This window comes from Chrysochloris asiatica, unplaced genomic scaffold (assembly GCF_000296735.1).
Source record: "Chrysochloris asiatica unplaced genomic scaffold, ChrAsi1.0 scaffold00142, whole genome shotgun sequence".
Lineage (NCBI taxonomy): Eukaryota > Metazoa > Chordata > Mammalia > Afrosoricida > Chrysochloridae > Chrysochloris > Chrysochloris asiatica.
In genome coordinates, this window is record NW_006408660.1 from 3,168,459 (window position 1) to 3,179,054 (window position 10,596).

General features: G+C 44.0%; 1 protein-coding gene across 2 annotated transcripts; it reads left to right on the forward strand.

Annotated features, from left to right (window-relative positions):
* Positions 1-406: 406 nt before the first annotated feature.
* Positions 407-8,399, forward strand: ERP29 (endoplasmic reticulum protein 29). 2 transcript variants are annotated; one of them, XM_006870457.1, is made up of 3 exons: positions 407-600; positions 5,826-5,964; positions 7,836-8,399. In XM_006870457.1, the coding sequence occupies exons 1-3, from the start codon at positions 460-462 to the stop codon at positions 8,333-8,335; spliced, it is 780 nt and encodes a 259-aa protein (XP_006870519.1). In that variant the 5' UTR covers positions 407-459; the 3' UTR covers positions 8,336-8,399. The 2 variants fall into 2 exon arrangements, with proteins under 2 accessions (XP_006870519.1, XP_006870520.1); XM_006870458.1 differs by lacking the exon at positions 5,826-5,964 and having other exon boundaries at positions 460-600; positions 7,836-7,853.
* Positions 8,400-10,596: the final 2,197 nt, after the last annotated feature.

A 10,596-nucleotide genomic window follows, 5' to 3' on the forward strand; every position in this document is an offset into this window, starting at 1 on the left:
AACTTCCAGTCGACTGCTTAACGGACCAAAGGCAGAAAGAAACGATGGCGAATCCCATCCACGCCGACTGGGAGGCAGGACAGCCAGATACGAGATGCGAAGAACCGACACGCGCTCTTCGCGCCTCTGCTCACGCGGAGGATGACGGGAGCATGTCTTGCTCCTCCCGCCTTTAGCCTTGTGAGCCTCAGCGAATGCGCGTGCGCGCCAGTCCCAGTTTTCCTTCCCCTTTTCTCTTAGCCCTTTCACCCTGGGATGACGCAAACCTCGCCGAGGGCGCATGCGCGGATGCTCCGCTTCTCCGTCCATTTTCTCTTGACCCCTCCTTCTCACCCTGGGCGGGCGCGAGTATCACCGACTACACACGTGTGCGCGCGTACTTTGCTTTCCCAGTCACGTGGGTCCCGACTCTGGGTTTCTAAGCTACCGTTTTACCTTTAGTTAGCGAAATCCGGCGTTATGGCTGATGCTGTACTTCGCGCGGCTCCTCTCTCCCCGCTGCTTCCTCTTCTGGGCCTCCTGCTCCTCTTTGCCCCGCATGGCAGCAGCGGCCTGCACACCAAGGGTGCTCTTCCCCTGGATACTATCACTTTCTACAAGGTAACGGGGACGGGGGACATCGCACAGGTGCAGCCGGAGCGCCTCGGGGAGCGCGCACTTGTGAGGTACAGGGGTACGGAAGGCAGCTGAGCCCTTAGCGGTGCAATACTGACCATCCTACAGTTTCCTATCCTGCTAGGAGCACGACGGACCTTGGGCTGGGGACCTATCATGGCCGCAGGGCATACACACTACCGAGTGCTCTCGCACCCTTGCCTTTGCGGCATTTTTTTCTTATTTCCCCTTTTGCCAAAGAGCTGCAAAGTTGGAGCAGCAGAAACCAGGTGCTCCTTCCCCTGATAAATGGGGAGAGGTTCTGTGCCGGAAGAGATCTCTTCCTCATGCTCCAAGTCAGAGTCCCTGAGGACCCTTGGAGGCCCACGACACCCGGCTCCTGGCTGTAGTTTAGGCCGTGGTGGAAACTAGGTATCTTGCTTTTCTGAGCCCTGCTTCCCTTGAAATGAACTGGAGCCTGCTTTGCAATTTGCAAACAATGTGCAAATATTTTGTGTCTCCTTTATAGAGTCAGCTTTAGTCCTGCCAAGTAGGGCACCTGTTGGTGTCAACAAAGTATTTTAACTGTATTTTACAAACAATAGTATGTAACAATAGTTATGGAGAAGTTCATTGGATTCTAGAGCCTTTCCACCATTCAAATAGCTTGTAACTTCCCTGTGAGATGGTTAAGCTAAGTGTTGAGAGAGCCCCTGGTTTTATTTTGTACCCCTTGTGGGGAAATGAAACCAAGAAGTGAAACACTAAGTCTCTCAAGTGTTGAACTCTTTTCAAAAGGGTTCCCGGTTGTGGATTTGGCATCTGTAGCTAATGCAAAGTGCAGTTTCAAGAATTTAAAACTGTAGGTATGGCTGGTTGTCAGATGCACCCCACAACACCCTATGCTTTGGGACCTTTATTGGCAAAATGACACCCTGACACCCACTTCACCCATAGGGATCACATCACAGACCAACTGTGACTCAGAGGGAAACACTGTACTTGTAGATGGGCAGTATTTCCTTATCAGCACACCCCTCTCCATCTTTACTGGTCTACCAGTTTCTCATCATGGACCTTCCAGACTGTTCTCCGTTCCTACATGATCTGACTTTTGCATCCATCTCCAAACTTTTCTATCCCTTATCCCCTCTGCTCTGGCCATACGAACTTTCCTTCTGGGGAAGTTCTTTTAACATCCCTTGCTCATAACTGGAGACTTGTACATAGTCTAAACACTGGGCTGCTAACCTCAAGATCAGTGACTCAAACCCACCAACCACTCCTCAGAAACTCTGTACAGGGTTGCTATGAGTCAGAACTGACTCTATGACATTTAACAATAGCTCATTACTGCCTTAGGGCCTTTGCATTAGCTGTTCATTGAGCCTAGAACATTCTTTACCCCAATCTTTGCAAGGCTGATTACTTCTCATCATTCAGACTTAGATTAAATGTTACCGCCTCAGAGTCCTTCCCTGATTCTCACCCCTCCTCTCTCCCCAGTCTAAAGCCTATGAAATTACTGTTTAATTTCTCTGCAGAGCACTTTTCACTGATTTATTGTCAGTCACCCATACTTTATACCTGGAAAGAATTACCTTGTGTTTTTTTTCATGGATTGCCTGAACAACGTAGCATACTACCTGTCCTGTAGGAACCACTGCCATCTAGTTGGTTCAGCTCATAGTGACCCTGTATAGGATTTCCAAGGCTGTAAATCTTTATGAGACAGGAAAGCCTCATCTTTCTCCCATGGAACGGCAGGTAGGTTTGAACTAGCAGTCCAGTGCTTTTCTGTAGATGAGCAGTATTTCCTAATCAGCTAAATAAATGTGTTGAATGAACAAGTGTTCATTTCTAAATCATGAGCTCTTCCATCACCATTGAACAAAAAGGGAGTTTCCCAGTGTTCTCTTGTTCAGAGGCCTTTCTGTGCTGTGTCTTTCAGTGACTGCCAACCTTTTTTGTTGTTTCTTGCACTTCATCATTACCAGAACATCAGCTCCATATGCTAAGTGGTCCCTTCTGGTTTGCTTATTGCTGTGTTTGTAACACTTGGGACTCTGTCTGGTATATAGATAGCCTCTCAGTAACTTTCTTCTGAATGAACGATTAATTCATCTGCATTGTAAAGAAGCAAGGAGCCCTGATAGCACACTGGTTAAGGGCTTGATGTGAACTGAAAGGTCAGTGCTTCAAACCCACCAGTCGCTCCACAGGATAAAGATGTGGCAGTAGGCTTCCATAAAGATTTCCAGCCTTGGAAAACCTGTGGAGCAGTTCTACTCTGTGGAGCAGTTCTACTCTGTTGCTGAGTCAGAATCGATAGCAACAGATTTGGATTTTGTTGGTTTGTTTTAAAGAAGCAAAATATAGGTAGTGCTGGGAGCTGATTTCTCAAGGATGAAGATTTCTAAAGCGTAGTGGTTACGAATCGGGCTGCTAATCTCACGGTCAGCAGTTCGAAGCTACCAGTTGTTCTGTGGGAGAAAGATGAGGCTTTCTGCTCCCATAAAGATTTACAGCCTCGGAAACCCTGTACAAGGTCACTATGAGTCGGAACCGACTCCATGGCACATAACAACAATGAGATACAGACTGAGTAGAGGACTAAAATACAAAAAAATTCATTATGCAAGTGATTGGCCATTCAAACCATTCTGCCTTATGCTGGTTGCTAAGAATGGTGAAAGGTACAAGGTGGAGGTCACAGTTCCTTTTCAGTGTTAGACTACTGTCTGATTTTTAATAACAGGGTTGTTCTGAGTCGAAACCAACTTGATGGCACTAACAACAACAAATACAAGTATGGAGTTCTGGTGTGGCACTGTAGGGTAAGGACTGGACTGATTACTGCAAGATAACCCACCAGCCACACCTCAGGAAATCCATACAGGGTCACTCTGAGACAGAACTGGCTTGACAGCACTTAAAAGAGTATAGGATCCTTTGGAGTAGAGCCTATACTGTGCTTTAAAAAAAAAAATTCCTGAGGTCATACAGCCTCTGTCACCAAACCCTGTGGGACACTTGTTTCATTCATCGAATATTTTCTGAGCATCTGCCAAGCATTGTTGGGTAGTTAAGGACACAGAAAACAGGTCAGACAAGGTCCTTATCTCATAGATGTACATTCTAGTAGAGGGGACAGACAACAGATAATTTCACTAATTGGTCAGTCCAGTGAAGGAAAGACAGCAGAGTAATGTGATAAAGTATGTTGGTAATGAAGCATTATGATACGATTGAAGGAAGGATTCTCTGTGAGGAGGGGACATTTGAATTAAGATGTGAATAAGAGCCAGCCACGGAAAGACCCAGGAAAAAGTACCTTCCAGCCCTCAGGGACACTTAGTGAAACGGCCCTGAGTTAAGAACAGGTGTGGTGTGGTGTGGTGAACTAAAATGAGGCCAGTTGGGCCAGAGGGATGTGATCTGATTTACATTTTATGTCTTCTCTGTGTTTAGGCCCCCAGAGCTCAAACTTCATGGTGTCAGTGAGCATTTAAAGATGATCTGTCCCGATGACTCCTCTCCCTCAACGGTTACTGTTGGAAGGTTAAGCATTTTTAAAAACCTAAAACCAAATGGACACAAACAAGGACTCAACAAATATAACATTTCTTTGCTTCATACTGCATCTATGTAGACTGGGGGTAGATACAGTGATAAACTGGGACCAAAAACTGGTAGTGATCACATCAAAATAAAACTGTGATTACATTAAAAATTATAGGAGGAGGAGATAATATTATTTACAAAAGGCCGTTTTTTTTTACATAACATCTGTAGGTTGGGTAGAACCTATAAAGAGGAAGTCCTTTCGGTTCCTCAACAAGTTAAACATGACCTAGCAATTCTACCCTTAGATATAACCCAAAAGATTTGAAAGTATGTTCAAACAAAGGCTTGTACATGAATATTCATAGTAGACAAAAGGTAGAAACAACTCAGATACCTGTAACTGATGCCTGGGAAAACAAAACATGGTATATCTCTACATCACCACTGCTGCCAGTTGTTAACATGTTGACTGTGACTCATGGCAGCAACCTCACGTGCAATGGAGTAGAATTATACTCTGTAAAGTTTCCAGTGACTCATTTTTCAGAAGTAGACTGCCAGGGCTTTTGTCCGGTCCTTTTGGGTTGACTTGAACCTCCACCTCTTCAGATAGTAGCAGAGTGAATTTAGCATTTGCACAACCCAGGGACTCTTACTCAGCCATAGAAAGGAACTGTATACTGACGCACGGAGTCCTGGTGTGGCACTGCAGGATAATGCTCAAGACTGCAAGGTCTTGTGTAGGTTCTGAGGAGCAGCTTGTGGATTTGAACAACAACATACTGATTCATGCTTCAGTATGGATGTACCTTGAAAACATGCTAAGCTAAAGAAACCAGTCACAAAGAACCGCATTTTATATGATTCTGTTTGCGTGAAATATCCAGAATAGGCAAATCCATAAAGACAGAAAGTTAATTTATAGGTGCTGAATGGCGAGCATGGAGAGTGACTTGTTCAGTGGGTATGGGATTTCCTTTTAAAGTGATGAACATGTTATGAAACAAGGTAGTGATAATGAATGCACAACATTGTGTATGTACTGATTGCCACTGAATTACATACTTTAAAATGGTAAATTTTGTTTTGTAAATTTTACCATTGGAAAAAAAAAAAAGTCTTTGACCCTGACAGTTTAGGATCCAAAGATCTAGTCAAAGGGAACCATGATCTAGGGAGGGTATATTGTCCCAAGCCTGGCTTCTTGGTAACTTCCTGTCAGCCTTGTTGAAATTGTTGAGTTCATACTCTGGACTCCCTAGCCAAAACTTTCTCCCTGTTGCTAGCTCTGTTGTAGACATTTTTTGTCAGCTTTCTGAGTCAGTGTTTACTGAGATAGGCTTTCTGGGTTGGTGGGTACAGAAGGTCTCCTTTACCTTAATGAAAGGGTGACTGCATCAGGAGACCTGGGTACAGCCACAGCCTTTATTCCACAGTTGTGTCTTTTGATTAGAGTGCACAAGTACCTAGTGGGTACCTGGCACATAGCACATACTCTGTAAATTGTTTAAATAACCAATGAATGAGTCAATGAATATGTTTGTGAGAGTTTGTCTCCCTCCTGGGCTTGGTTCCCTCTGTTTCTAAAACGGGCCCCTTGGGAAGGGGAACTAGTCCCAAAGGTCCCTGGAACCCCCCACTTGCTCAGCTCTATGCGCCCTCAGGTCATTCCCAAAAGCAAGTTCGTCTTGGTGAAGTTCGACACCCAGTATCCCTACGGTGAGAAGCAGGATGAGTTCAAGCGTCTGGCTGAAAACTCGGCCTCCAGCGATGATCTCTTGGTGGCAGAGGTGGGGATCTCAGGTATGGACAAGTCCAGGATGACTGGGGAGGGCACAGAGGGAGGACGCTAGGAATGAGTTTCCTAATTGCCTCTAGTGTAGGCAGACTCCACAGCGCCTCTCCATCCCAGCCACCCATGTGGGGTGTGTTTCACCGTCTCACAGACTATAGACCCACGGCAAGCTTAACCTGAGCAGATCTAGAGTACAAAACCTCAGCTCATCCCTTCCCTCCCGCCTCAGCCCGACATTAAATTTACAGCAAGAACGGTAAGCTCTCCTCACTGGGTTTTATTTTTATGGTGGGGGGGGGGAGAGGGGGGTCACATTTCCTGGAGGATTCCAGAGTTAGTGCTTCCTTCCATTTTTTCCCAACTATTGGGGTTTTGACTTTTGATTCAAATGCACTAATCCAAAAGCAACTCTCAGTCATAGTAATGACTTTAATGGTAATAGTTATTTAGTGGTTGATAGTCCATAGAGATTTTAACAGGCACAGTTTTAATCTTCACTTAAGCCCTGCCTAAGAAGTAAAATGTATTATTGTCTTGTTTTCCTTGAGGAAAAGTGAAACTCCAGGAGCCTTAATGACTAGTCCAGGGCTATGGGGCTGGAGAAACTCATCCAGAACTACAGCTGAGTGAAGTGTGGTGGCGTCTCACTGCTCAGCTTCCTAATTTCTAACGTTTATCAGATGTTTGTTGTGTGCCAGGTCACAGCTAAGTGTACTTGGGTGGTTCTTTGGTTTTTAATCTCTCACACTATAAAGGAAATACTGTGGCACTATTAACCCCATTTTTAAAATGAAGAAACAGATTCTGAGTAACTTCTGCAATATTACACAGCTGTGAAGTTGCAAAACTAAGATTGGAACCCCACCTTACTAGCCAACAATTGGTGGTCTTGGCTATTTCTCCCTGGCAGGTTTAAGAAACCAGTCTTCATAGTTTCCGCCCTTGGGACTGCTACTGCCAGTTAGGGAAGACACAGCAAATATTAACAGCTGGTGATGTAGGGGGTTAATGTGTTGGACTGCTCACCGTTAAGGTCAGCATTTCAAATCCACAGCCACTCTGCAGGAGAAAGGTGAGGCTTTCTACTCCCATAAAGATTTACAGTCTCAGAAACCCTATACAGTTGTCAAAACCAACTCGACAGTACACCACCACCACATATTAGGAGTCCTGATATGGCGTTGTTGGATAAGCACTGGACTGCTAACCACAAGGTTGGCAGTTTAAACCCATAAGCCAAACCTTGAAAACTCTGTACAGGGTCACTATAAGTTGGAACCGACTTGACAGCACTTAACCACCACCACAACTGTGTATTAAGCAGGTAACTGCCAGGTCTCAGGCCTGTGTTCCCTCATTGCCCCCTCCTGGCCGTCCTTGTCTGGCAGAGACCATAGTCATTACTTACCCCCAAATTCCCCTTGCTCACCAAGCTCCAGCTATGCCCACCTGAAATGGCCTTCTTACCTGTCACTGGCAAGCACCACATTGTATTTTCATCATAAAACGAACCACTTATGCTCATTTGTTTATTGTATCTCTTCTCACCTTTTGACAGTAAGCTCCTTGAGGGCAGGGAGCTTGACACTATCACAACTAGATCTGCAGCACCTAGAACAGTATCTGGTACATAGTAAATACTTATTCAGAATAATTCCATTTTGCACATTGTGAAAGTGTTCAGAGAGGTTAATAGACTTAAAAAGCCACATGGCTAGGAAGTGGCAGAAGAGGGATTCAAACCAAAGTATTTGTGGGCAGTCCTCACTTTGAACACTTACACAGCCAAAGTTCTTCTTCCCCTCAGCTCAGATAGACCCCATAACAATTTCCTGCTGAATCCACCATGGTCCTGCTTATCTCTGGTTTCTGTTCACAGATTATGGTGACAAGCTGAACATGGAGCTAAGCGAGAAATATAAGCTGGATAAAGAGAACTACCCATTCTTCTTCCTCTTCCGGGATGGTGACTTTGAGAACCCAGTTGTGTATACTGGGACAGTTAAGGTTGGAGCCATCCAGCGATGGCTAAAGGGGCAGGGAGTGTACCTAGGTATGCCTGGTTGCCTGTCTGCCTATGATGCCCTGGCTGGAGAGTTCATCAGAGCCTCTGGCATGGAGGCACGCAAGGCCCTGTTGAAGCAGGGAAAGGAGCTCCTCACCAATGTGAAGGAGACCCAGAAGAAGTGGGCGGAGCAATACCTGAAGGTCATGGGGAAGGTCTTAGACCAAGGTGAGAACTTCCCAGCGCTAGAGATAACAAGGATCACCAAACTGATTGAGAACAAGATGAGTGACGGGAAGAAGGAGGAACTCCAGAAGAGCTTGAACATTCTGGCTGCTTTCCAGCAGAAGGGGGCAGAGAAAGAGGAGCTATAAACAGGCACTCCTGGCTTTGGTGGGGATGGGAGGGAAGAGTTACTTGCTGGCTGTGAGAGCCTTGAGGGGTAGTGGAAGAAGTGGTACTTCACCTGAAATCTGAGCCCTGAGTGTCCCTGGACATTGATGTGGATGTGACTGTGCTTGGAACAGGTCTGGGGATACCTGGATCTCAGCTAGCTTGTGAAAATGCCCCCTCCAAAGGAATTGGTGCTATAAAGAGTACTGCCCAGGTCCCAGACAGGTGTCATTCTGATTCAATTAAAGTTTCAGTCTTTTGATTAAGTGGATCTGAAGCCACTCGTTTTTTTTTTCAATTGATACTTTGGATTATGACCTGCTTTTACCTTTGAATTTACTTTTCAATCTAAATTGCTATGGAGACAGCAGTTCGAAACTACCAGCTGTTCTGCCAGAGACAGCTGAGGCTTTCTCCTCCCGTAAAGATTTATAGTCTTGGAAACCCTGTACAGGGTCACTATGAGTCGGAACTATAACCACACTCAGCCAAGTTAAATCCTACAGGGGTAGTTCTACTCTATTACCCGGTGGCTGTGAGTTGAATTTGACAATGGGTTTAGTTGTTTTGTTTGGCTACCAGAGTGTTAACACTCTAGAAAGTTGCCTCAACTCAGGGCCTAACTTTCTTCTATCCAATTGGTGTTCTGCCTCAAGTGGATGGACTGTGGGTACTTAAATGTGTTGCCCATTTTCTGGCTCTTAAAACGGAAAGGTCACATGCATGAACCGTGGTGTAACTTTTTCCATAGTTCTCGAAGTACATAGAGCAAACTCTATAGAGTAGATGTAATCTGGTGATATTTATAAAAAGTTGGGTTTAGACAGCTAAATGATGGTATAAACTCAATTTGTTCTAATTTGAAAGTTATAAACAAAAACTGAATGGTTTCTCATATAACCCACTTCATTACTGTCACTCAATGGGTACCAACTTTTGAAAAGCAGAGTGTGGAGTGCATTGTACTGGTTTTCATATCTGTTCTCAGGAGTGGTGAGCAGTTGGTGGATATCTGGTGAAGTTTCAATGTAACATGCGTATTTGGAAATGTCATTAAATCTTCTTAAAAATGTCTACTTAAACCTATACAAAAAAAATTTAAGTTGAACAGAGTAGTTAAATAAAGGCTTAAATTGTTAATTTTCCCGTTTATCCAGGTTGGCATTTAAAGACTCAGTGGAAAGATAAACTACAGGTAGATATATACGTGCTGAACTGGATGGGGAGAACAATTGTGATAGGCTAACTATTCAGATCAGCTAGATAAGAAACATTCAAACCTAAACATACCCACCTGCCCAGAGCTGGCGTTTATCCACTCAACCTCTGATGAAATGCCATGACCACATATATTTTTTACACTTAAAACAGTTTCAGTATTTTCCCTTCTCATTTCAATTCTAATAGAAACTCTGGAAGATCTTTTTGGATGCTTGAATTTTTCATTTTTTCTCATATTTAAGCAGGGCTGATTTCAAAGAACAAAGTATATAGTGTTATAGAAATTAGAATTAGGTTGAGTGACAGTCCAGGAAAGGAGGCTAAAACTAAATTAGGCAGTCTCTGAATATGGTCTTGTCTCGATTCTCAATAATCAGAACCAAAGAAAGGAAGTGGCAGTACATCCATGGGCAAGTCATTGAATGGACCTAGATGGGGGTATTGGTATTATAGGGACTTCAGAGGGGGCTAGCTCACCATCTACCAGAGACTCCTTTTGATTCTAACTCATAGCAACCCTGCATAAGGTTTCTGAGGAGTGGCTGTCGGGTTTGAACTGCTTATCCTACAGCACCACAACAGGACTTTGTATGTAGTTAATTATTTCCCATTCAAAGTTGGTTGAATTCAGTCTGTTACTTAGGTCAGATAGAAGAATCCTTCCCTCAATTTCTTAACTTCTAAAATTAATATTGTGACTGAGATATTATTAAAACAAGACTGTGGACTGGTTTCTCAGAATAGAATGAACATGTATAATTTTAAGGCAATTGACAGATAAGCTGAAGCAAAAGAGACTAGATCTAACATCATCCAAAAACTTGCAAATTTTTTCAAATGGTGTCAAAAGGAACGTTAGTTGGCATCCAGTTGGTTCTGATTCACGGTGTTTCCATGTACAACAGAGGGAAGCATTATCCAGTACTCTCATCTTTGTGGTTGTTTGATTCTACATGTTGGAGACACAGTGTAGTGTCTTCCAATCTAGGGGGTTTGTCTTACATCACTATAATGGATAATC

What these genes read in the sequence shown, in the direction of transcription:
- ERP29 (XM_006870457.1), top strand. Translation starts at nt 460, where the DNA reads ATGGCTGATGCTGTACTTCGCGCGGCTCCTCTCTCCCCGCTGCTTCCT. An exon ending in ATACTATCACTTTCTACAAG is followed by an intron (nt 601 to 5,825) that starts GTAACGGGGACG and finishes ATGCGCCCTCAG; the next exon opens with GTCATTCCCAAAAGCAAGTT. An exon ending in GGCAGAGGTGGGGATCTCAG is followed by an intron (nt 5,965 to 7,835) that starts GTATGGACAAGT and finishes TTCTGTTCACAG; the next exon opens with ATTATGGTGACAAGCTGAAC.